Source organism: Poecile atricapillus, chromosome Z (assembly GCF_030490865.1).
Source record: "Poecile atricapillus isolate bPoeAtr1 chromosome Z, bPoeAtr1.hap1, whole genome shotgun sequence".
In the NCBI taxonomy this organism is placed as follows: Eukaryota; Metazoa; Chordata; class Aves; order Passeriformes; family Paridae; genus Poecile; species Poecile atricapillus.
The window spans coordinates 24665441-24692197 of record NC_081289.1 but is presented as its reverse complement, the minus strand read 5'-3'; the positions used below and the strand labels follow the sequence as shown (position 1 = coordinate 24692197).

Sequence of the window (26757 nt, the reverse complement as noted above, 5' to 3'; positions counted from 1 at the left end):
CTGGTATACTCTATAATACAACAGCACTAATTTGGAATCTTTCCATGCCTTTGTCCCCATTCTTCATATTTTCAGTCACTTGAAAAAGAGATACCTCATCACTGTTGGATAAATCTCCGTGAAAAGCACTGTGACCATGGCTGGCTGCACAGTTGGGAGGGGACAGGCTCACCCTAAGGGCCACAAGCAGCTCTCTGAATTTTCACCTGTTGGCCATCGATTCAAACTGACCTCACTTGGCAGACACCAAAAATGCTTTCCATCCGTTTGTCCCTTGACAAAAATAGCAGCAACCCATTTCTGTTTCACTCAAGTCTTCCTTGGGGACAGTTCCCTCCTGGCTTTGCCAGGTCCCATGCTGGCTGTCTGGGGAAGTAAAACCAAGGAGAGGGTGAAGATGGGGTCTTTATCCTGGGGTGGGCTCAGGGCATCCCGGATGCAGTAAAGAGGAGTTTGAACTCCCCATACTCAGGATACTCATTCAGGGATGTCTTAGTTTTTTCTTTTGGGGAATTTTCAGCAGCGCTCCAAGGCAGCTGGAGGCACAGAGAACTTTAAGTGCTAGATGAGGCATGACTTAGTTAAAGCATCGCTCGTGTGAGCAGGCTGGTACCCTTCATAAACGCTGATGGGGCACCAGAAGCTCTTCCTTCCTTCCCGGCTGAGTTAGGCAGCCTGAGGCCAGGCACTGGCCAGAGGGCTTGGCCTTGCTTGCTCTGGATGCCTTTCTGGCCCCAGAGTTACAAAACCAGCCTGTGTTCCATCATGATCCTGCTCTTGCTTCCTCCCTTGCACGTGCCCCAACAGGGGAAGCTCAGCCACTTGGCCCTTTTGTTTCTTCAGATGACATTTTCAAATCCACTCAACCTCCTTTTAAGAGTCCTTCCCACAGCTCCCACTCAGCTAGGCACTGGAGAGCTGGTATAGGGACAACTGAGGATGTCCTGTGGATACCAGAGGCCCCTTTAGTAGTAACTGTATTTCTTGCATGTCTTTTTAAGTGGCTTATGGGCTGCAAGGTGGGTCTTCAGATCTGGTCACAAGGCAGAGAGGGAAAGGAGAGGAGGTAGCTCATCCTCTTGCTATTTTGAGATGGCCTGTAATCACCTCCCCACAAGACTGTAGCGAAAAGCACCTGCCTTGGCTCCCAGCACCCTCAGCCCCCATGCTGTTCTCCTCTCAGTACCAGTGCCTTCGCCTTTTCATGGAGAGCAAATGTGGCTGCATGGTTTCATCCCTCTTCTCCCCACAGCATCCTCCCCTCCCACACCAGCACAGACAGCACACACCATCTCTTCAAGGGAGGCTCAAGTCTTTGCTCCTTTAATGTGCAGTAAAAAAAGACAACTCTCCCACGCTCATCAAGAAATCCCACGAGCAGGAGCCCTGAGCTTGGCACCCTCCTCCTTGGCTTTCATTTACAAGTGGGCAGCGTGTGCGGTTTGCTCTGAAGGGTTTTTCTCCCCGTGTGCAGAGGAACTTCTGGCTGCTGCAGGGCTGTTGCACTGGCATGAGATGACTGATGTCTCACTTCCCCTCTGTGTTCACCAGCTGAACGAGCTTCTGCAGCAACAGCACGTTCCCATGGGTGTGACAGTGGCGATGGAAGGGCCTCCTGCTTTAAGGGGATGCAGCTCTGTGACCCCGGCACACACAGCCATCCTGAGGGAGGCTGTAGCATTGGCCTGGCTCACAGAGACTCCCCACACCACGGCACGATGTGGTGGAAGGCATCAGTGGAAGTGAGAGAGGGAGGTAAGAGCACATTGGGAGTAAAGTATGATAATGGAGAATTAAATTAACTGCAAATAGTTTGCTGAAGGCACATCCTACCCCGTGGGAGACAACCCCTTGAGCCTGGGGTACCGCTTGCAGTCCTGTCCAAGTCCGAGGGCTTGGATGACTGGCTGTCATGCAGTGGAAGCATCTGGGCTGTGGGTAGGATTCTGGATAAACTGATGGGGAAAGGGAGGCAAGGAAGAGGAAGAGAAGGGGTTGTGAGTGGGAAGGTGTTGCATACCACAAGCACTTGTGCAAGAGAGATTAGAGCAACAGGGTCCCTCTACCATTAGTGTTCCTCCTTGGCCACCAGTAATGCTTCACATCCCCGTGCTTTCCAGTCTAACACTGGCAGGCAGAGGGCTGGAGATACATTCTAGGGGAGGGGTGAGGAAAGAGGCAGGCAGGAATGATTTCAGCAGCAGACTGCAGCCTCTCCTGTTTCTTGGGCAAGATCTCTAACTACCTCACTGGAGAGTAGGATTGGGGAGCTTCTTCTGGAGCTTCTTCTGCTTTGCCCACACTGTACCATAAAAAGAAAAGCCCACTGAACTCCCACATTCTCTAGCAGCTTTGAAACCCCCCTTTACAAGTCTATTGTATGATATCCCTAAACACAACGAAGATTATCTGATGTCTGAAAGCAACTTAAAAATAAAAACAACTCAAAGGTAAAACAGGAAGAGAATGGAGGAAGGGGACAGAGTCCTTCCTCTGCTGGCCCCTGGCTGGAGGCAAGCAAAACAGCACACACAGCCTCTTGCTCCACAGCACACCGGTCCATAGCATTCACAAGGCAAACATAGCATCATCTTCCTTTGCTTGCTTCTGATGATGGCTGGCAGCAGGAGGGGACACAGACCTCCCTGCTGAGGAGCTGGACAAAGTGGGGAGGCGGTCTGCAACTTTCGCTCGCTCTTCCAGAAATTTGTCAAACTCTGAGGGCAAGAGAAGAGCAGACCATTAACGAAGAGGAAGATTTGTGGAAGAGCCAAAGTGCTGCCAGGAAGAGTTAAATAAAAGGGTTGGCTGGCATGTCTTACCTTCACTGGTAACACCTTTTGGATCCTCTGATTCTCCCTAGCAAAGAAAGAGAAGGGCATGGTGAGAAGGAAGGTGGGTAAAGGCATCTCACAGATGTGATTCTTTGTACACAGAGAGACAGGATAATGTTCTCCCCACTTCTACAGTACAGATATGTTAGAGGGGCCCTGTGCCTCAGTTCATTAGCTATGGCTCCCAGAAGGCTGATGATACTGTTGTGGTATCCCAAAGCTTGTGTCCCTGGCTTTTCCTTCTCTGGTCCCTTCCAGCAGCCTGTGCCACACATTCAGTGATGCCAGCACTATTAGTTGTACAGTAGTTATACACTGCCTGAAGTCCAGCCCCACAGACAGCTCTGGCTGGACTGCTGGCTCCAAGAAGGCAGCCCCTCACTTACCACATCAGTGGAGAGCCACTTTTCTATGTCTTCCATGAAATTGGCTTGAGGAACTGGTACCTGGCACCAAAAAAAAGGGTGATGAGGCCAAGAAAATAGAGGATGTTCCAGTAAATCCACTGTGTAAGAAGAAAGCCTAACCCAGGAGCTCAGCCTCTTGCTCCACTGTTCAGTCAGCTCAGGCCCCTCCAAATCCAGCCACTGCCACTGCAAAGCTCTCCCAGCTACCAGTGCCATTGCTCACCAGCATCCTCTGTTCCATCCATGCCCAGACACACAGTTTCCAGGATTCATGCCATTAAAAGCATCTGTGGCTTGGTGGTTGGCTTTGGGGTATAACGACTGGAACAGAATTTACTTTTTGGTGAGGATGCACTAGGTGGAAGTTGGCTGCTTGTGTAGGCAGCCAGAGAACAAGAGATGTGCATTTCTCTGCACTTTTTCCCTCTACAAACCAGTGACAGTCTGATGTCAAAGTCTGCAATGCTGAAGATATTGGAGGTGCCAGGTCTGACAGCACAGTAAGGGGGAAAGACACCTGCCAAGAACTGATTCCCTGGTATGATCATGAAGCACAGCAGGATTTGATATCTCACTAAACTACTGAAACAGACCCATCAAAGAGAAAGTAATCAACAATTAAATTTTACTTCCAGTAGGGATGAGGCTAGCTCAGAAAAATTCATGGCCTTGGTCAATTTAAACAGCAAAGAGACATATTCCTAGTGGACAGAGGTAACTTTGAAAAAAACAAAGCTTGATTCAAAACCTCAGATCCTTTTCTTGAGTCAAGAGCTTCTGAACAAAGCCGAGCAAGAAGCAGCCCTTGCTAGAGGCTCCCCAAGCAGAAGAATGAGAGAGTATTTGTGGGAACTTATTTATTAGTTTTCTAATATATATAGCTCCCTTGCCCTCAGGAAAACACCAAGACCAAGAAAAAGAGTAACACCTTCGTACCAAAGACAGGCAGATTTCCTCAAACCAGGGAGCAAGCGCAGATAGTTATCACAGCTGGCAGATGGATAAATGGGAACAGAAGAGGATGTGTGAGATTAGGGAAGTTTCAAAGCAAACTAGCTTTGCCTACCCAGAGAGGATCTCTTTGGGGTAGAAGTGCATTCAAGCCAACTGTACAGCATGTGGGGAAACTTCTTAGAGCAGACATCAGCCTGGGTTGTGCCCATAACAGGAAGACAAGGCTAACAAGCTTCAGACCCACGAGCTGTCAAAGCCTCTGTGTGCCTGAGGGAATGTAATTGCAGGAATTCCTACTGCCAAAAGACCAAATTCAACTGCCTGAAAGCTCAGCCACTGGCTACAGGAGGAGGCCTTCAACAGAGTTAAAGTTGGAATGTGTTTCCCTTCAAATGAGGCACCTCATGCTAAGGAGAAGAGACTGCAAGGAGAATGAATGGTAACAGCTGCCCTCATGATGCCACCAGCTATTGCCTCTGCCTCAGACATGCACCCCAAAACAGGCCACCCTCTAGCTCAGAGTGGCACATCTTTTTTGGCCTCAGAGCTCCTAGGATTTTTTCTTACACATAGGTTTACTTGAGGAAGGACTGGCACACTGCCTGCTTCCTTCTCAAACCTGGTCTCCACTACTGGCCCAGCCCAGGGTTGCTCTATTTCAGTTAGCAGTATCTGCTGATGTCTGCTGTGCATCCTCATGTGCTGTGCCAGTGACACTTCTGTTTCAGCAGCCCCATCCTCCTTCTTCCCTGCTGGTGCTCCACAACCTCAGATCTCACCATTCCTTGACGCATCATCCACTTTGTCAGCTGGGCTCCTTCACCAGAGGCACCAGACTCCCCCTGGATGACAGAGAGTCTGCATTGCAGTGTGAGGGAGATGGGAGGCAGTGGGTTTTGGGTGAGGGAAAGAATATACTAATAATGGTAGCCTACTTCTCTGATTGCAGAGAGAAGGCAACCAGACTTGGAAATTTGCTGAAGAGGAATAAAACATTTCCAGGTGGAAATTTCCCTGTGGGGACATCTTTCAACTGCCTGAGGCAACCCCAGACTTTTCACAGCTCCTTACCTCAGGGCTTTAAGGAATGAGGTATGCAGCCCAGCTAGGAAATGCAGGTTGATGGAAACTGGGAGTTATCATCACTTGACTTTTTCCAAACAGACAGCACCCTTAGTGCCTTGGTGAGGCAGGAGGTTACTCTCATTCCTGGTGATGCAGTAAAAGCTGTGGCCACTTACCGCTCCTGTGCTCTGCTGCCGGGCATCGAGGGCACCAGCAAGGCCTTTGGTGGCTTGGGGGTCTTCGTACTTTACCCTGGAAGCAAAAAGAGACACAACAGGCTGATGAGATGCCTGAGAGTGAAGAGAAGGAACTTCTAAACATACATTTGGTTCTTCTGACTGCACAACTTTTCATCCTTGTCATTCTGCTCCCAAGAGCTTTTAGAAAGGTGTGCAAAGCCCTTATTAAAAGTGTAGCCCACCACAAAACAGACTAATCTGCTCACTGGAACATCATTGTGGGATACAACATCCTTGGTACAGGGACAGAAGGCTGACAAGGACTCATCTGGAAACCAAGACATAGACTTACAGAGCTAGGTGCATTAACCATGACACTTACCTTCTTTAGGGTGGACTATAAAGAGAGAAAACTAACACTGACTGACCAGAATATTACAGATATTTTAGAAAGGATTTGAGGAACAAGCCCCTACATACATATCTTCATGGACATGAACAGGTCAAAAACATCTCTTTAACTAACACCACATGACAAGTGATGGTGGAAGAGGCTCACTGGCCTGTGCTGGCCATAGGTGAGACTGGATAATCAGAAGAGCCTAATGTTGCTTCCAGGTCTCCAAATGCACCATTACAGCAATCTCTTTCCACACAGTTTTATGTCACCCATAATTTCCCTCATCCCAGTCTTGTGTCCCCTCTAGGCTGCCACCACACATGACAATGCCACACGTCACCATTTGATCCATGCCGAGTGAGGAAAACTCTCCATAGGAAAATGAAGCCTTTCACAGGAACTCTCCACAAGTTTCCTCTCCAGCTGCTCCCAGGCCCATTCCCACAGATCCAGGAGACCATCAAGTGGAGCTGTTTTTGTTGGGGGCCAGGGGCTTGGGCCACTGCCGCTCAAACTTCTCAAAGAAGTGTTCATCAGTGAAGGGGCTGCTGTGGACAATGGCATCCAGGATGAAATAAAGCGCTGCTATCATGCCACTGATGAGGAAGAATGGCAGGAAAGGCTTGAAGTGCCTCAAGCACTGCCTCACCGAGACACACATGAAGCAAGGGGGGGTCAGGAACAAACCCCGGAGGATCTGCCAGCACAGTCCTGTACGGGAGCTGTAGAGCAATGGGTCTTTTGAAGTGGAGGGAGACACTGAGAGCAGAGGTTTGTGAGTGAAATGTGAAGCCTGAGCCACGAGAGGTTACCTGGCAGGAGTGCAAGTGCAGGCAGATGAAGGGCAGTGAGGAATAAATAGAAGATGTCTTGTTACTTGTGCAGAGATCATAAGCCTCAGCCTGTTAGGGACTGTGCTACAGCAGAGAGGATACAATTCCACCTCTGTCCAGAACTCCAGCGCGGAGCGCATACCAGTGGCTCCGGTTTCAGCCCCAGATTGGGTGCTGTTGGTACAACTGTTTCTGTGCTGGACTGCCTCTGTCCTCAGGCAGCACAACACACAGTAAAAGCAGTGGGGAAACCCAGGGACAAAACATATGAAGTTGTGAAGGCCATGGGTTTCCCCACTACATTTACCAGAACCGTCTGAGGCAGAGGAATGGAAGGAAACATTGTTAAGAGACCTTAACTTGCTACTGGCCAGCTGCAGGACAAGATACTCCAGTGGCTGCAGGAATGCAGGAGCACAGGCCTTGGAGGGCTGGAGGCAATGATGTACCCATGGGCTCTACTGCTTGGTACTCTATGAAGAGCAGCAAATGGCTTTGCCAGGCAGAGCAGCATGAGATCAGCCACAGTGTCTAAACCCAGAGGATCTGGTCAGCACAGCTCTTGTCAGCTCCTCCAGAACAAGGATTCAGGAATCCACTCTGCAGTGGAGAAGACCTCTTCAGTTCAGCCAGTACTGTGGAGACTCAACTATTAGGGCTTTACACCAGGAGGTCTCAAACACACCATGGAGGAGGAAACAGCAGTCCCACTTGCCAAGATTGAAGCTGAAGCACAGAAGAGTGCCCTCTTGCAAACCACAACTGACTGCACTCTTCCTGTACTTCAGCTCAATATTCTGTTAGTCTGAATCAGTAATCAGTGATTCACAAATTCAATATCACCCCAGTCAGCATGTGAGTTCAGAGGCAGACAAGAAAACTGAGCCAGTCCCACTTCACGCCTTCAATCCCCAGACACTGAGTCTCCCAGAGTATGCAGCACTGCAACTCTCACATGCAGGGACCAATTCCATCTCCCCATACCTAGGAGGATGCCATGAAGGGGAGATGATGGCAGCAGGAACAAGGACTGGGATCATAGATCTCATCCTACTAACACGGTGTGTGTGAAGAGTGCATTTTTGTTTCATCCTACTGTCTCCCAGGAGCTGCTCCCAGGAGCTCTCTCCAGGAGCTGCTAGTTGGGGCATGGCCCCATTTTCCCTGAGCCCTCATCCCTTGCAAGAAGGCAGGATGGGACAGAGTGAGCTGCTCCACTCACCCTCTGCGCTGCTCAGCCAGCGAGCTGCCACGGGTCAGGGCAAACATGTCAAAGTCTTCTTCCAGCTTGCCAGAAGTGTCAAGGGAGTGCAGCCCTGCACTTACACTGCTTGAGCCCAGGTCTGTGGGAGAGAGAGCAGGGTGAGCACGCAGCACAGAACAGCAAATGGAGGACTGTGGGCTTAGAGAGTGCTGGATGGAAAAACTGTCATCAGAACAGGCTAAACTACTCTAGGCCCACTCCTCCATCCTGCTCCTCAGCTGCAGCACAGTCTATGCATGTGTGCAGTTGTAGGTGAAGTAACAGAAGCTGTTTCTTTGCCCACTCAGTAGATATTTTTGGCTCAGTTTCAGACAGAAGCAGCAGTATCAATTTACTGATGCTGAAGGCCAGATATTCCTGAGCATCTTAGACAACTCTGGAGGGAATTACTGCATAACCTATGGAAGAAAGTAACCTGTGCTTCTGGGCAAGCACCTCTGAGACAGATGAGTGGATTTTCATGACTCAGGCATCATCTGAAAAAAACACTTGATTTGAAAAATATCTCACCTGGCTTGTCTGTAAAAACAGTCTGATGCCAATTTTCTGCAACTGCATCCAGGCAGTGCTATGTAGGCTGTTGTATGTCTCGAAGAACTCCCAGGACCCATTGGGCTTTTTGAGTAAACAACCTGTCAAATCCTGCATCCTGAACCCAAGATGCTCATGGCTGCCTTTGCAGCATAACTTCAGATTCTCTGCTTCTCCCAGACCTCAGTGGTCAGCCTGACACCACACGGCAAGAGAGGCAAGCAGGCAATGCTGCCAGGCATTGCAGAGGGAGCAGCTTTATCCCTGGTCCTGCTGGAAGGCCAGGTCCTTAGCCACAGACTAATGGCCACCTCCTGCACAACATGAGGTGAGGATGCCAAGACATATGCTTGAGTGCCTTGGGGCATATACAGGTTTCTTCATGAGCTTATTAGTTGAAAACACATGGCATTTTTCTAGGTTACTCTAGGAATCTGACTAAATAATTCTGGGAGGTGAGTCAAGGGCAGGAAAGGATTTTCAAAGCAGCACAGGAGAAAGACTCAGGGGAAAATCACATGGCAACATACTCATTCCAGCCAGCTGAGAGGAAAGGTTGCTGGTGACTTCAGGCTGTTTCAATGCTGAAGGAGTACTGGGTCCCAGGTCAATCAAGCTGTTCTCTGCCTCATTTGGTGCCTTTGGAAGAAGAAAAAAGAAGCTGGTGGAGAGTTTCTGACCCTACAATCCTAGCTCATTGATACTGGAGAGGAAAGCCCTTCTTGCACCTTCTGAAGAAGAGGGACAGTGATCAGAGAACTGTTTGGCAATAGTGTCCCAGGGCAGCATATGCCTTGGTAGCCAGCCTCCCAGATCTGCTGGATGTCAGTAAGCAGGGCAGATGCTGGTTCTGAGGGTAGTGCTCAGAGAATGCTCATATGGGAATGGGAATCTCACTATTCAATAACTGCTGCTGCTGCTCTGCTCTTGCTCTTTGGGCAGGGCAGGAGAGGTTTGCAGTGGGAAATGGGGTGTCCTACACACCAGGTGCTCTGGTGCAGCTTGGCTAGGACAGCAAAGCCCACCATTTCTAAGTGGAGGAGACTGAACCTCCCTGGAGGGAGGGCACTGCTGGACCTGCAGGATGCAAACCAAGCTGCACAGAGGGGCAGTTGCTCTGAGTTACCTTAACAGGCTGTCCTGTCCGAAGTCGCTCAAACCTGTAAGAAAGATGACAGGACGCATTTCAGTAGTGTGGGCTCATTCACCCACAGCAATAAAAAGAGATTTATAAGATTTGGCACACGCTGCCCTTTCCTAACCACTAGGAAAGGGGAACAATGGCTCAGGGCCCAATTTTCCCTCAAGATACCCCAACAAGACCCACAGGGTTGATGTCTCCTGAGAGATGGTGTAAGAAAGTTTCTTAGGATCTTTCAGAGTTACTCCTAACCAACAGCTCTCCATACAGTTCATCTGAGGATGAACTCCCCAGACTTCATCCCAGCAAAGAGATGTGTTTGTTGAAATGGAAGGGAAAAAAAAAGATATGCTGATCCCACCTGGGCGATTTCTTTCTGTTCCCATCTGCCTCAGAGCTAAAAAACCAGCTCTTTCCATGCACTTGCCTCCTTCTTTTGGGTTATGCCACAGGGACATCTTTATACCCCATCAGGAACTGACACAGCAGCTTTGAAAGGACAGGAATTAGTCACCAAAAACTGAGAACAGGCTTTGTTCTCAGAGATGGATGATACAGACTGATACATCTCGAGTATTATACTCATGGGAAGATCAAAAGGGTGGGATAGGCAGTCTTCAAGGGCTTGTAAAGTCTTGTGGGAGAGCAGGGAAGAGAGGGAAGGAGAGAGGTACCTTTCATGGCGTAGAAACACGTTATTGAGGTTGTCATTGATGATGAGCAGCTCCTCAGTGAGTTGCTCATGGAGGACACGGGGAATCAGCTCCAGGACTCGCTGCTGCATGGCTCTGCATGTCCGATTCAGCTCCTGTTCAAAGCAGGGCAAGTCACCACAAAAGTCACACTATGGCTGAGCACTCACAAATTTGGAAGTCTGACTGGAACACAGACCCCAGAGGCTACTGGGATCTATCAGGGACAACAAATCTATCATGGGCAACAAATATTGGTGTGAGGGATAAATTGAATCTGAGCTTTACATGGAATAATTGTATGTTTTTTGTGTAACACATAATCCAGAAAGAAAGGTCCTTGGGGATGACAAGTTCCCCTGTGAGATAATTCCAGCCTCAGTAATGTGATTTCCATCCACCACTGAAAATCCGCTTTCCTTGTGTCTCCCTTATCCCTTCACTCCCTGACAAGCCCCACACTAAACTGTCCAGTCATTCCCCACACCTGGCATGCATTGGGCCCCAGTCCATCAGGTCATTGCTAAATTGTGCTGCATGTGCCAGCCCTCCACCCTGCCCAGTGTTCCTTACTTGCAGCAGCTCCAGGTCAGAAGGCTCTGCCTGGGACGGCACCAGCTCTGTCAACATCTCCGACATAACCTTTGTGTTCCCATTCACCACTTCCAGCTCACTGCGCAGCTTCCCAATCTGCAAAAACAAAGTGAAGTGACAGCTCTGCCAGGGGAGGCTGGGGACATAGCTGAGGTAGCTCTGAATGGCAGGGAATGGCACCACATTGCATGCATGTGTGTGCATGCCTGTTCACAGAGCTGGAGAGAACAGTCTCCAGGGAGTTCATTTGTCACCACTCATTTTAGCTCTCAGAAGCTCCCAGCAGGAAACCTCTCCATTACTTACCATCAAATTCATTTGCTGGCAGCAGATGCCAGGCCCTCACCTGGGATCTTTGGCAACTAGTCTAGCCTTGATTTTTAATAGCCAGCACAGGCTGTTGGTATGATTCAAATATCTCCTCAGCTAACAGCTCCCATGTGGTAGCCATTTAAATTGTATAATTTTGAGAGTGGTGTAAGAGAGGAGAAAACAATTAATTCCCATTCAACAGGAGAGCCTCAGCTAAGTGTGCAGTTGAAGCTTTAGTCCTCTGGTTTACAAGGTGCTAATGAGCCTCTTTAGAACAGACCCTCTACCCTCTGTTCTGTAAGGGAATGCAAAACACTGGCAGCTGGGGCTTTGGTGCTGAACATGGTGTCATATGAAATCAGGGTGAGGAAGGAGAAAAGAGGATGGGGAAACAAGTGAGGAAGCCCTAGCCTTTGGAAACCACATAGCCACACAAGGTTGATTCATATAAAGTAAGCAGTGAGGCAAGACAAACAAAGATGATAAGGAGGCATCATGTCCCAGCTCCCCACTTCCCTCTACCTGCAAGCAGCCCTGTCTGAGGGAAACATAACCACTCCATTTGGGTTGCGGTATCCCAGTTCATCAGTGTAACCACAATGGAGTTCTGGGGAGCTCTTGAAGGAATGTGCTTTAGAGGAACAGCTCCTTGAAGACAGAGGCCAGAGCGGGAGCAGTACTGCAGTCCCAGAACAACGTTTGTGAAATAGCCTCAAACACAGGAATAGTCAGCAACATCCTGGGACTTGTGTCCAACTCACCTGCTCTGGTGTGGGTGTGATGGGCGCGTCACTGGATGTGCCTCTCCCAGGGGGCAGGGTGACAGGGTGGAGGATGGACTCCATCTGCTGAGGGGAATTGACTGCAGGTGAGTTCTGCCCAGATTGAGAGTTGGAGCTATAGACAGTCTACAGACAAAGGTGGGGAGAGAGACAGAGAGAAGGAGATGTTAGACACACTTGACAGGGCAGTGCAACTAGAGGAGAAATATTGATGTCAATTCCCCATCTGGTTCCAACAGCTCTTGGCTGTCCTGGAGCTTCTCACCACCCAAAACCCCTCTAAATTCAAGACAGAGTTCCTGAAATCCCCTCACTGTTCCAGAATGGCAGCTGCCCAACATTCTTCTCTTCAGCAATACTCACATACCCTCTGTGGTGTGTGGATGGGTGACAGCATGTCCAGATCAGTCATGGGGAACTCCAAACCCTTCCGTCTCAGGTCTTCATATACAGCAACGACACCAGTCAAGTCCGGAGAGCTGCGGAAGGCATCTGCCCAGGACTGGGGAGAAGGAGACAGTACAGCCCATCACCAAATACAACAGCCTTCTGTACAAACACCTAAAGACACACACTCTCTGGACTGGTGCAGATGCTCACACTTCTTGCTCACCTGGATGAGGGTCAGCACCTTGTCATGCACTATGGCAGGTGGATTGTTCTTTGGCAGGATTGTTCTCACCAGGACACCTTCTACAAAGTCCTGGCTGGACACAAGGATGTGGAAGCGGTGGCCGCAGTTCTTGACACAGGTCTCCAGGACCTTCAAAGGCAATAAAGCTTTAGCTGTAGCCTTCTCTGCCCTCATGTGTTACCCTTGTTGGTTTTAGGTACATGTGTCTGTTCAGCATGTGTGCTAGAACTTGTGTTCAGCACTCAGCTTTACAGCAGGATATCAGAGAGCAGAGAAAGAGCCCTGACCGCTCACCGTCAAAGCCAGCATAACTTCATGGAAGTTCTTATTCCCTACAATTCTCTTCTTAATGGCTCGGAAGGCATCTTTGGGCCTGAAGGAGAAATGAGATGAAGAAAGATCATCAGAAGGTTGAGGCAAAGGAAAACAGCCACAGGTTCTGGATACCTCATACTCAGCGAGTGTCCCTCCTCACCATGTTTTCAGGTTGGCTTGAAGCAGTGTCTGGTAAAGCAGCTTTTGCTTGTGCTTCTGCAAGAGGAGTGGGGTTGGCTGATCACAGAACCATTTAGGTTGGAAAAGACCTTTTAAGGTCATTGAGTCCAACCATAAACCAAACACTGTGAAGTCCACCATTAAACCGTGTCCTTGAATGCTGTTACTGAAATTAGAGGCCTCTGTGCTGATGTCTGCAACAGCTCAAGGTGCTCAGGACACAACAGAGAACACAGTAAAAACAATACTAGAAACTCCTGGGGGATAGAGCAAAATCCCATGGCAGAGAGACTGAAGAGGAGATCACAGAAGAGCTTGGTGTGGGTTAGAAACAGGAAGATCAAGCTGCGGCAATTCCTGTGTTACTCAAAGGGGAGCCGTTTAACATTTCCATGGAGAGAAGGAGGCTCAAAAGCTGCAGGGGAGATGCAGGGGTAAAATCTTTTGTATATTGGAAGTGTGTAGGAGAGCAACAGCATCGCAGGGCCTCATTAACCATTCTCAGAGGGGAGAAACCCCATGGTCTCAGACCACTGTGGTCTTAAGAGGGCACAAATGAACCAACATGTTCTTGCAGAGCACAGGAAGAGAAGCTGAGCTGGAAGAGAAGCTGCAGGAGAAAAGTGGGGTGGAGACACTGAGGCAGTGAGGAGGGCAGAAGTGTATTGGCCTGTGGGGCAGCAAGGTGCCAGTGGATAGGCACTAGCAGGGCAACAGGAGAGCGTGTCCAGCTGTGTTATCAGGTGCTCAGATCTGAAAGAAGTGGCCACAGCTCAGGCCTGAGAACTGTGGACAGACACAGGTGTATTTGCACCGTGGGGATAGTGGAAAAGGAGTGGTGACAGATCTGTAAGTAGAGATGTTTGACTTTGTTTCCATACAACTATGAAGCTGAAAACTGGGCTCGCTAATCCTCTGTCAACATCACTGTGGGGTAGGACAGCAGGAGTGAAACCTACATGTTTTATTCCATGTAGCACCTTCTTTTTTAAATGCTGCTCTTGACATCTCCACTGTGAGAAGGGGCATTCTCCCTTGAATTCACTGGCAAATCCCCAGCTCCTGAATTACCAGGTCTGGCAGATTGATGAACATCTCCCTGCAGGGAGAGGGAGACAAGATCTCCCCCACTCACTTTGTGTGTGTTTGAGTACATGAAAATACTTGAGAAGAAACTCAAGAAAGACTGGCACAGTGAGAGGACTGAATATCAGCCTGAGATTTTCCCCTCTTCTCAGTCACCAGCCCTTAGATTTTTACATTCCCAGAGGAGAGAAAGAGAAGGGTATGAAGGGGGAATAAATCAAAGTGGAAGAAATGCAAATATGCCTTCTGGAGATGGGAGGCAGCCTGACTTGAACAGAAGGTTGTCTGGGGACCCTGAAGGGCCATTTGAATGGCTCCTAGTGCTCACCAAGATAATAGAGAAGCATCTAATAAATGCTCTGACAGCTTTGCTATGTCTCTAGGTCTCCTAGCAGAGCCTTGTCTCAGGGATTGCTGGGAAGCCTAGCTAATTACCTCCATCAGTGCAAACTACCATTGCAGCCTAGGGATGTGGTGTTACAGGAATGCAGGGACCTGCTGCTGGATATGGGCCCTTGTCAGCTTTCTTACCCTTCTTCAGTCTCATTAATGATGTCACAGATCTCCATGTTGAGAGCCCAGTCCTCACTCCGCAGGGACCCATCGGTAGCTCTCTCTGGAAAACAGAAACCAAGACAAGGTTAAGAGCAGCCCCGGCACTTTTCAGTTAAGCTCTCACAAGACCACAGACCCCAGCCTGCTTCTCCCTGACTGCCACTACAACATGCTAGGAAGCAAATCCATATGCAAATTCCGGGTCACCAGGTGTTCCCCACTAGGTGTCACCAGGGCAGAGCACACTGCTGGGATGGTGAGTGCCCAGCTCTGCCCATGCCACCAATGACCACTGACACACAAACACCTCTGGTGTCCTGCACACGAAGAAAAGGGGCTCAGCATGGCTTCAGTTCCACAGATGGGGAAAAGGGGGCTTGTTTGCTTTGTTACTGCAAGGTGAAAAAGTGTGAGTTCAGCCTGCTCACACTGATACGGATCTAATGCCAATAGCTCCAATTCTTAGTCTGTACCACATAAGGAGACAAAAGAATCAACCCCCCTTTTTTTGTACACCAGCTCTATAAAAACAAACAAGCAAACACAGAAAGCCAAAGCAGAGTTTCTCTTGCTTAACATTTACACCTCTCCCCTGAACTTCTGGCCTCTAGGGAGTGTGGGCAGAAGCAAACCGCAGGCTGAAGTTGAAGCAATATTGTTCCAGCTTTGATTGTGTCCCTTTTAATTAGGAATTCCTCAGTCAGCCTTGATGTTATTTATTCAAGGCAGAGATTTGGGAAATGAGCAGCTATTACTGGGAGCACCAGTGTCTCCACCCTGTAATCATCCATGTCTCTGTCCTAGCCATGCCATTGACTGATGCCTTCAGGGACACCACCAGTAGCTAGGGAAAGAACTGCCAGTGGGGTGAGCAGGACCCAGGCACTCCCCAGACCACAGGGAAACACAGAGACGCGGCAAAAGGCAATCACAGGACAAGAACCATCCTTTCCAGCTCTCTCATCCTACAAAACACTTAGCACTGGGGCAAGAGAATTAAAACTGGCCAGACCGGTTTAGCATTTACCAGGTGCTCTTCAGGAGATCTCAGTCCCAGCAAGGTACTTAGAGAAGTGCCTGCATTTTCAAAACTGCTGTCCCTGCAAAATCTGGGGCTGTCCCTTGCTGCTGTGGGTCCTCTACCCCTTTTGAGAGGTCCTTCCTCTGCAGAGCTGCCTTTTTCTACTTTTGGCCCAGCACTTAATGATCCCTGTGTGGGAATGAAATTAAATTCCTGTTCAGATAGTAATGGGATAAGGCCATAACGCAGGAAGAAGATGACGTTTTAATTCCTGCCTGGGTAAGCACATCCATCATGTCCTGTTAAGGGTCAGGCACAGAGCTACTCACACCACTGTGCAATGCAGCCTCTTACAAACGTGTCCCTTCCATAGACTGCACACCACAGTGTGAAGCTATCTGGATCTTATCACAATCCTGCCACCACCTTTTCTGTTGGCTACAGAATGCATTGATTACACAGTGATTATGCTGATGACATTGTGGCCACAGCCACATGGAAGAAGGCAAACAGGGAAGGAGAGTGGCAGAATGTTCTTGACGCTCTTCCACCTTTTAAAAGGTCTGGCTATTATTGGAATAACCTTAAGGCTCCTTGATTCAGGTAATATTTTGTCACTTTGAGTATTAACTTTACATAGGGATCCTGATCTCTGGCAGATCCAAGCTTCCTCAGTGAGGCACAGGAGGAAGGATTGCACTGAGAGATGTGGTGGAGAACACATCCAGGGCAATAGGCATGCACCAGGGCATGTACCAGTCAATGGGGGAAACCTGTGGTAACATGAGGGAAAATGTTTTCCATTGGGGCTCCTTTGGAATCAGGACTCACAATATCAGAGCTCCAGGTTTCCTCCTGCCCTGGGTCACCAGCCTTGCAGGTGGGCAGGCAGGTTGTGGCTCAGGTCAGTCTGGTGGGTTTGGCTCACATGGTCACAAAGCCCCCCTCACTTGTGCTCTCCTCCAGGATACCCTGCTCATGACATATCATGGTTTGAACAAGGCAGAAGTTTCCCTGCACTGCTGGAACTGCCAATGAATCACAGAAATCCACTACACAGGGGTTGCTCTGCTGAAAATGTCTACATCCACTCTTTCTCACTGCACACAGAAGGAAAAACCCACAACTTAGGAACAGGGCTGAACCTGCTTGGAAGCTCTGAGCTTCAGAAGAAACAAAGGACAAAATAAAATCTTCATTTAACCATCAATCCTTGCTGTTCAAATCTCCCCAGCCTTCCTTCTCATTGTACACAAACATGAACTGAATCTGCAAACACCCTTTCCTTGCTCTCCAATGTTAGGTGGCACATTGTAACCTGCTCACCACCACCCTTTCCCTCCAAATGCACCAATCCTGCCAAGGTCGAGCAGCAGGTTTGCTTTTCAGAAAGGAATGTAAATAAACCATGTGTGCTCCTTCACCTGGCTGGCCAACTAGGGGAAAACTGGGCTTCCTAAGAAGTGACACACCTGTTACCTGCCCCTGTTACCCCACAATACGGTGATCATCCTGCTACTGTCACTCCAGTTCATACACTCATCAAGGGAGAGCTGCAGGAAAGCAACAAAAGTGCCATAAACACAACACAGGGTCACAAAATGCAAAGCTGGAAGAGCAGTATTAGAGCATATGGGAAACAGGAATGTGACCCTGAGGCAATTCCAAGGACAAAATGCTTGAATTTACCCAGTACAAATTAAGGCCTGGCCTAGCTGGCATTGGGAAAGCTGGAGTTAATGCCCTTCTAATCCTCCTTGCTCTCTTCCAAGCTGTAAGGGACTGTCCAAGCCTAGTAAGATATGGAGTTTTCTCCAAAATCCTGAACTTTGCTCTTTTGTAAAGCCTGCAGAAGGGAAGGAAACAAAGCCTAATTAGTCACATGAAGGATCAGGGTGGCTGGCCCCATTTCATGAGCTGTAATTAGCACATGAGCTGTCTGCTCCGCACGAAATCTGAGCCCAGGATGGCTGGGGACAGCGACAAGTCCCTAAAAAGAGCGAGCACGGGAGGCAGGGCACTGCCACACGCCCAGCATTCTGCTTGGGAGGACTCATCAGGCAGCACCTACTTCTGTGTGTTACCAGCCGAGCCTGACCTGCAGCAGAGAATTCCCCTGGCAGAGGTTATTGCAAGGCTGTGAATGGCATCCCCCTCCAAGCCCCAAACCAACTGGCTGCTGAATATACAGGAGGCCCTTCATGGGGCTGCTCCAAAGCCACATTGTTCTGGCAGCCAGTCTGGCTTCCCGGGTGTGACAGCAGTGGGGTTTGTCTGATTCCAGTCTGCTGCCTCACAAATTGCTCAGATTGACCCAGAACCGCGCAGGACTGTGGTACGGGTTGAACCAGAGCATCAGCTCTTTTCCTGCATGGCACTGGATGTGCTCCTGCTGACTGCAGCTAGGTTATAAAAGTTATTTGGAACCAACTGATAACAAAGAACTCCAAACACTTGGCATAACTGGCACAAAGGAGCTGTACATTGCTTTGTGCTATGAGTACATTTCAAACTTTGCTTCTTTTCAAGGTTATTGTCCCTGGTGGCAGGGGAGAGCACACTGTGGGGTTGGGGATCCCACTCAACTGTCCCTGCAGCAGCACACCAGCACTGCAGTCAGTAGTTTGGGGGAGTACAGGAGCCAGGGACAGAAGGTACTGTGCAGGCTCCTGTCCCCTTTGCTCCCCATTCCCGACCTGAAGCACCCATAACCAGCCAGATGCTGCTCAGAAATCCTTTGCCAGTGGTATGCTCTCCCCTCCTCCAAATGAAGCCTTCAAAAAGTGCTTCCTGCAGTGCTTCTTGCTGGCTCTAAGTTCCTCAGCAAAGCATCAAGCACCTTCTCACCCATGTCAACAGGTGTTTGAGGGCACCAGCGGTTCATTGCATGAGACAGCTTAAGTTCAGCAGAAAGCAATGCAAGATGTCCCTTCTCCCAGCTTCCCTTCAGTTCACAAACTCACAGGCCCAAATCAGCATCCTGTACAAGCCTCATGCTTTTACTTCCTTTGAGGGAACTTCAGCACCAGCTCTGTCAGGACTTTACCATTTAGCTGTATCCTTCCTCAGAAGCCTGAGGACAACGTGCATTCTAGAGAGACCAGAGATACGACTTCAAACCTAATTCAAGGATGGTGATGGACACAGACTGCGTTGATATAGTGGTGTGGGTATTTGTGTCTCTGAACTGCTCCTTTCCTGTGAATCAGCTCATATTCTCAGGGATCAAGTGACTTCAACCGCTGCCTCTGTTGCTTTTCCTCCAGACAGAGCAGGCACAGAAGACAAGGCAATGCCTTTTTGAGAAGCACAACCTTGCAGGGACCCACAGAGGGGAGCAGGAACACCTGCAAGGTGGGATCCAAAAGGTTGTGGGGATTTTTCTGGCATATTGTTTTGCATCTGCCTCTCCTCCTCACCCAGGAGCCTTTTACTTGCTCTGTCTTTACAGTCTCAACATTTCCTGGTCCTCATGCTTGAAATAACTCCCATCCATAAAAAAATCTGTGTCATCTCTGTGCTACACCGTTACTTCTATCCCTTGCCTGCCCTCACTCACTGAAATAACCTGCCTCTGTCCCTTTTGGTATTGCTATAATTACTAGTTATTTTAGACTTCTAGGGTGAGGAGAGAGCATTGGTGGTTTCTTCTCCATTCTCTCACTCAGAGACAATTCACCTCCTTGAAATTAGATTTTCCATTTTGAAAATGGAAAAAAGCTTCTTCTAGATGGAGGCATAGTGGATTTCCCTTTCAAGGGGGGAATCTGAACTATGATGCTTTATCAGTCTTTGGAAATTTTCCCACTGGTGTTTAAAAAAACCCAGAAATAAATAAAAAAAAAAAATCCAAACAAGCAAGTCTGTATTCCTCTTATTTGGGAAGAGACATCATGGCACAAAAACAGGACAGAGACAACTTTTGTGACTAAATCTCAGAACTGTGAGTAAGAAACTAGAAGACCTACTCCTCTGCAAGTGACTCATTCTGTCACAGATCACTGAGATTATCTGAGCATTGCTTTCCTAGTCAGCGAAAGAAATGGGTCTTACTAGATTAACCTTAATGAAGGAATTTGAGAACATTGCTGCGGTGTGCCACAGAGGATTTTTTTTTTTATTCCTTAGTCTTCATCTAAAGCTATTTTAGACTTCATAAGCTATATCAAGCATACATGACTTTGCCCAAATAATTTACAAGGACGCAGCATTATCTTTCTGTAGACAGCCCAGGGCAGCAGCACTGTGCAGGTTTGGTGATCAGGCTCACAGGTTGGACACACAGCTGCCACAGACCTACCAAACGAGTTTGGGGAAGTTGTGTTTGTGTCCCAAATTAAGTAGGGAAGATAGCATTATATCCATGTTCCCAGGATGTTGATAAGCAATGTACAAAAGGAGAAAATATTCATAATTTCAATCACCAGCCCTTTCAAGTTGTCCACAGAGTTCCTTTCCCATATGCTGTACTCCCATAACCCCAGTGAACCCCAGTCAGTAAGATCTCCCTAGTATCACACCTCTGCTTCTCAGTTCCTCTCTGACAACACTTTTGAAATAACTTTTCTTTTTTCCTCTTCTTTGCTGTTGCTTTGTTGCTTATTTATTTGAAACAAAGCCTAGAGGTATAAGCCAGTTACAACCTGGTTACTAAACTGATGAGAAGATCTGTAAGGCAGCCTTCAGATTGCCTCCACCCAAACACAAGGACACATCTGATACACTCACCGAGGGAACAAAGAGCATTCATTTGGGAAAGGGCAGGATGAAACATGTGATGTTCTTCTGGGGGTATGCTGAAGGTCATCTGGAGAATTTTGGTAACAGAAAGTCTTCTCTGATGATTCTTCCACCACCTAACTGTAATGCATCTCACCTATCTGTCCCAACACCAGAGTGGCACATCACAATGCCCCTGACACACTTTGGGACAGTGTTAAGGTAGCCCCTAAAATCATTATAATAAAAGCATTACCTAGAGCAGCTCCTTGCCCTCTTCTCACCTCAGGCAGAACCTCCTATTCACCCATGTAAGGACACCAAAAAGACTTAATGTGGGACTGGATGTTCACAGCAAAGAGCAAAGTCTGACAAGCAATGAACAGCAAGAATGAGCAAGTGAATAAACTTACAAGTGGAGAGTTTAAATGGGCATCAACCTTCAAGCACAACTTCAAGGCCCTTAGACAAAACAACATGGGAACAGAGAGTCTTCATCCTAAGCATTTTAAGAACTGCATCCCTGTCCTGACTCCAGTGCAGCTGTTGACAGTCTTTCTCTCTAACTGCGGCATCTCTGCACGACTTTCTCAGGCCACATCCTTCTCCCACGTTCCACAAGCTGCCCTGAGCACAGGCACTGCAGGACACCACAGTGCCCCTGGGCCCGCCGGGTGACAGGATGGGTGCTGTGTTCACTGCCGGAGCTGCTGCTCCATCCTGTGAGCCAGCAGGAGCCAGGGCGCGGCACTGCCAGGCACCGCTTGTCCCACAGCCCAGTGCAGGGAGGCTCAGGGCGGGCAAACACTCCCAGCTGCCCAGCGCCTGACTCCTTCGGGTAGGAGACATGGGTCCGACTGGGTGAGCTGTGTGCCCCAGGGCCAGCCCAGCCTAAGGCTGCTGTCCCCACATCCCCGCATCCCTCGCTGACCCTGTCCCACATCCCTCGCTGTCCCCACATCCCTCGCTGACCCTGTCCCACATCCCCGCTGTCCCCACATCCCTCAGCCCCGCTGTCTCGCGGCCGCCCCTCGCGCCACCGCGGGTCACGCACCCCCGAAGAGGCGCGGGCGGGAATGGCCTCGAGCCAATCACAGGACTCGGCGGTGCCGGGGGGCGTGGCGCGGACCACCGGCCCGCGGCCCCTTTAAGTGAGCAAACTTCACCTCGCCACCCCGAGACCCCCTCGCACCCGGATTGGCTGGCGGGGCCCCCGACGGAGCCGCCTCGGGCTGCGCGCCCGCTATTGGCCAAAGGCGCCCGTCAGTCAGAGCGGAACTATCCTCTGATTGGTCAGCGTGCTGCCGGTCCCGCCGCGGAGGCGGGGGCCGGCGTTTCCCCGAGGAAGGGTCCGGCGGACGCCCCCGGGGGCGCAGGGCCGGACGGGCGACGGGGGGCGCAGGAAGGTTCGGGGGGCGCGGGTACGGCTCTCACCGATGCGCTGCCCCACGGGGGAGCTGAAGGGGTTCCCCAGCAGAAAGTCCATCGCCGCCGCCGCCGCGCCGCGATCAGCTGACGCCGCCGCCGCCGCCGCTCACGTGACCCGCGCGCCGGCCGGGGCGGGCCCCGCCGGGCCCCGCTGTGACGCCACCGTTCGCCGCCCGGAGCGGCCCCGCCGTGCCACGGGCTGAGTGAGGCGCGGAGCGGCCGCGGAGGGGCGGCGGCTGCCGGCGCAGGGCGGTGTGCGAGCCGACGGGTCCCTGGCCCTGCTGGCCCTTAGCCCCCGGCCGCAGGAACCGAGGGGCTCCCGGCGCCGAGAGCCTCCGCCGCTTTCTGCGACCACGCCGAGCTCGTGCAGAACACTCGCGAGCCTGAGCGGTGCCCAGACCCTGGAAAGCCCGTGGCGATGGGCTTGTAGTTTTGCATAGCCCGGTGTGGGAGTATACTCGTAGGAGTTAGGAAGAAATTCTTTACTGCGAGGGTGGTGAGGCACCGGGACAGGGAATTGTGGATGCCCCATCCCTGGAAGTGTTCCAGGCCAGGTTGGATGGGGCTTTGAACAAATTTTTTTGTGGAGATGTCCCCTGTCTGTGGCAGGGGTGTTGGAAATGATCCTTAAGGTGCCTTCCAACCCAAACCATCCTGTGTCTCTCCACAGGGTGGTTGGCACGTTCTGGGACGTGTTCCTGGCCCAAGCAACTGCCCTGCCCAAGCTGAGGCTGCAATCAACCAACACCCATACCTGGAAAATGGGGACGTGTTAATAACCAGCACAAAACCTGCTCTAACACTGCCACGCCTGACATCCTGAATAACACACTCGAGTCCTGTGTATCGGTGTCACCTGAACACCATGAACCTAAACTGAGGTGAGGCAGCAGGGAAGACAAATGCCCTGATGTTACCTGCAGTGCTCCATGCCACATCTCCTTTCTGGGGGGTCCCAAGCAGTCAGGAACCTGAGCGATACTTTGGGTGTCTGCTGCTGCTGGAAACAGTACAGCTTGCCTGCTAAGGGAGTGAGTTAAGCAGGTTTAAGATTGGATGTGTTTTCCTGAGAAACTCTAAATACAAATAGTAACAACAGCTGCAGAAAACAGCACATACCAGAAATGAACGACAATACTCCAGAAGTTAAAAAAAAAAATTATATTGTAAGTACAGTACAAAAAAGTCTGTGTAGAATTGTAATGTAATCTGGACCAAACAGCAAAGAAATAACAAAAATATAAAAACTGCTAAGTCTTGACAAAGTTTCCCTATAGTACCAAATACCACAAGATACAGATTATACAAAGTGTACAAATTTTAATAAAAATACAATACACCAGGGTCGTGCGTGTTTTTCACTCCTCAAGAGTTTTCTGTTCTACAGAGGACAAAGCTAAAGCTGATCCCCTTCTGTTTCTTCAGAAGCAGATCTACCCCTTCACCACAATGCTCTCAACTGTAAAGGGCTGGAAAGAGCCGGTTATTTTGTGCTGCTCACAACAGCAGATGCTTTAATATGGGCCAGGACATGAAGCACGACTGGACTGCCTCTCTCCTGGGCCCTGTCTATTTCCAGGCTCATTGGGATTTGTCCTAAGCTGTTAAAACATGTGTTCTGGCCTGGTGGTCTGAGAACCTTCTGCACCTCCCCTGCTGAGAAAACCCCTCACTGCACTGAGAAAAGATCCGTAGGAGACAGACTACCTTGTACAGGCACATCTGTGGAATACGTGGCAAAGAGGCATGGGGAGAAAAGCCCTCCTCCACACCCCAAGATTTAATTTACTTCTGATTTGTGGCTCAGCCACAGTGAGGGACAGGTTACTTTCAACTGTCCTAAAAAACAGAAACTAGACTTACTTGGAAGTAAAAAATGCCTCTTCTGTAATTTTAAAACTTTTCTGTTACAGAGCTGATAAGGCCTGAGTCGAATGATATTTCAGTTGTTCTGCCTACCTTCACAAGATAGCCTGTTTCTACAAACATTTAGAATCTTCCTGGTGTTTCCTTACACAATGCCCATGCTTACTACTATACACAGAGCTGATTCCTGCAGGAAATGAGGTGAGGGAAACTTGATTCACATTTTTCACACACTGTTGGCTGAGGGAGGAATTTTTGCTTTTAAATTATGTATATATATATAAATATATACACACACACACAGAAATATACAGGATAAATTAAAATCTGTTACAGATATTGGTAAAAGTTAAATACATGTGATATGAACACCACATACACATACATACACACAGACAAAAAGCCTAAACAGGAATCAAGTGTTCTCCTGCGGCTCCTCTTCCAGAGGAGCAGAAAACCAAACTCCAAGTATGTGGCTGGAAGGAAGGGAAACTGCCCCAATCAACCCACATGTGCCTTACGTGGCCGTAACTGCTTCAAACTGGCCACTGGCTACTGCCTTGCAGCAGCACCACAGCTCCTGCAACAGTGCTGGTGAGAGGGATGGGGGATGAGCCATTTCACAAAACAGGTGCAAGACAGGCAGAAACAATCCAAGTTTGTCCCATCTGCTTCTCTACTCCTTTCCATCAAAGCAGACTGACCATGCCGTGGAAGAATCAGCAGGAGGTTCATTCTCTCAAGCCAACACAATGGGTTGATACATTGTGCTAATGATGATTTGAGTATGAGTCCACAGAAAAAAATAAAAATTCTTGTCATCTTCTACTTCACTTCAAATGCCAGCTACCAGACCAGCCAGCCAACACTGACAACTTTCAGTTATTACTGACTGAGGAGTAAGGGCTGGAGAAAGTGACCAAAAGAAAGAGGCAAAAACCTATCCAGCTTTCCGCTCAAGAAGTGGGTTTTAAACAAAAAAAAAGTTACAAATAGGGCTGGTGAAGAATTCAGTTCTATTCCTTGGTCCAAAATATATTATCATCTCTACCTGCCCATAGAATATCAGAATACTTTAGTTTAGGCAGGGATATCAGGAGATCATCTGGTCCATCTCTCTGCTTAAAACAAGTCCAACTACAGCAGGCTGCTCATTCAGTTTTTGAATATCATCAAGGAAGGAGACTCATGAACCCCTCTGGGCCACCTGTTCCAATAACCCCTCTCATGGTGACAGCTTTCTTCTTTATATCAAGAAGTCCATTCTCTGTTTGCTTCCCCCACTAAATCTGAATTTAAGGCGAGTATCTCAAAAGCTTTCTGAATTCTTCATACAAAATACTTTCAGACTGGAGGACATTTCACCCATCAACACAAAACGGTTTTCTCAGCATAACTTCACAACTTTTCATAAAATAGAAATCAAATAGTTACAATCCTATGTATATACTATACATATACAAAACTTTAAAAGCCTCCACACGGAGCCCTTTGGGAGCGTCGGTGTAGTGCATGTACACAAGTCAGTTACACAGAGGTTGAGTACATCCCAGGATCCTTTCTCATCAAAGTCCAGGCATGATGTAGGCAATGTTGTCTAGTGTGTTCGACTGGGAAAGGAAATTCAGTGGTTTTTAGTGTCAGGAAACAACTCAAAATCCTTAAAAAATGGATCAGGTTCTAAGCACAGTCACTTGTGTTACAAGTTATCATAGGATAAGACAACCAAATCTGCCTACTGATCACCTTTAATAGCGTGTCAGCAAAAAGAAGCGCCCTTCAGTTTTTCTTGGAAAACGTAACAGAGTTCTGAGAGTAGGAACCCTTCTCATGCACATCAGAAAAAAAGACCCTGCTGTATGTTTTTCAGATGCAGTGTTTCAGTAAGCGCAAACCCGTGGCTGGACAGCTGAAGGAGGCCTTAGAAACAGCACCTTTAACTGAGAGACGGAGGAGCTGACCTGCACCAGTTGTGATTCTAGAACTTAGCAATGCCACCTACTGTCTCAAATATAAATTGCAACACAACTGCTGGGGTTTATCTGTGTCTTAGAACACTACTGTTGTATCTGACTGTGAAAATCAGATTTATTATCAGCTTCTGAACAGAAGTGAAGGGTAGCTGCCATAATTCACCTAAAGCTCTATTGGTCCTCATAACAATAAGTTGATCGGGTTTCTAATAAACGCACCACTTGTCATGTGGCATCACTGCTCTGAATAAACTTGGCAAGCAGGAAGGAAAAAAAGCATCAGAGTTTTTCCGCAGCTTAAGATGGGAACACCCCACTGACTCAGCTTTTGTGCACAGAGCCAGTTTGTGGGTGTTCACAGACTAAACTGTCAGCTTTGTTCCTGTTATTGACAACCCATTCTCTTAATGAATACATGTTTGGGCTGCCCTATTATGACATGTCAATTCATATCCCATTTGCTCCCTCTGACAGATGTGTTTTTAGTTTCTGAACTTCTGCAGACTGTATTTTTTTATTTTTGCTCCTCTCCTTTGCTGCTTTGTTCATGTATCCTGTAGGAAGTATGACTCCTGATGGCTGCTGTCATCTTAATCAATGTCCACGTCAGGCTACATAGATGCCATGAGCTGTTGCTAAATCAGGGCTCAATGGTAAGAGTAGCTAAAAGTGGAAAATAAACTGTAGTCATGAAGCTCCTTAAGACAGAGAGTACTTTTCTTTCCTCAGAAAAGGTTTTGGCCACTTGTAAAAGGTCCTACACCGTCACATTAGGAATTCTGAGATCACAAATTGCTTTTATGCTGCTGAAGGAAAAACAGCTTGTATGATACAGAGCAGCTAGAAGGTGGGTTTTATTTTTACGGAAAATTAGAACTTTCAAAAATACTGGTATACTTTTATTTGATTCAGATTGACTGACTCCATCATGACATAAACAGGACCTACCCACACTGCAGTCAATTCTACAAATATTAGGTCAGTTGCTACTG

The 26757-nt window shown here is 48.7% G+C and overlaps 2 protein-coding genes and 1 long non-coding RNA gene across 3 annotated transcripts in view; 1 reads left to right on the top strand and 2 right to left on the bottom strand.

The window, feature by feature from the left end:
- Positions 1 to 1307: 1307 nt before the first annotated feature.
- Positions 1308 to 22117, bottom strand: LOC131592918 (target of Myb1 membrane trafficking protein-like). The gene is made up of 15 exons (XM_058864839.1): positions 21933 to 22117; positions 14735 to 14819; positions 12917 to 12995; positions 12602 to 12751; positions 12356 to 12490; positions 11968 to 12114; positions 10874 to 10990; positions 10283 to 10416; positions 9594 to 9627; positions 8998 to 9106; positions 7895 to 8015; positions 5437 to 5512; positions 3221 to 3280; positions 2823 to 2859; positions 1308 to 2717 (listed from the first exon to the last, which is right to left on the bottom strand). Exons 1-15 carry the CDS (start codon positions 21982 to 21984, stop codon positions 2569 to 2571), a joined length of 1485 nt encoding a protein of 494 aa, XP_058720822.1. The 5' UTR covers positions 21985 to 22117; the 3' UTR covers positions 1308 to 2568.
- On the top strand, positions 21839 to 25403 carry LOC131592919 (uncharacterized). The gene is made up of 2 exons (XR_009280729.1): positions 21839 to 21919; positions 22597 to 25403. It is a non-coding gene; the product is annotated as an uncharacterized LOC131592919 (long non-coding RNA).
- Positions 23098 to 26757, bottom strand: part of LOC131592917 (HMG domain-containing protein 4-like) — a 14948-nt gene continuing 11288 nt past the window's right edge. Inside the window, exon 11 of the mRNA XM_058864838.1 lies at positions 23098 to 25402. Coding sequence (XP_058720821.1) covers positions 25358 to 25402 — 45 coding nt within the window. The 3' untranslated portion in view covers positions 23098 to 25357. The remainder of the gene's footprint in view (positions 25403 to 26757) is intronic.

Bases quoted from the DNA above. Each gene is read 5' to 3' on its own strand.
- LOC131592918 (XM_058864839.1), bottom strand. From the start codon at position 21,984: ATGGACTTTCTGCTGGGGAACCCCTTCAGCTCCCCCGTGGGGCAGCGC. The intron at 14,820-21,932 runs GTGAGAGCCGTA...TCTGTTTTCCAG, and splicing joins CCCCGTGGGGCAGCGCATCG to AGAGAGCTACCGATGGGTCC. The intron at 2,860-3,220 runs GTAAGTGAGGGG...TTTCTTTGCTAG, and splicing joins AGTGGCTCTCCACTGATGTG to GGAGAATCAGAGGATCCAAA.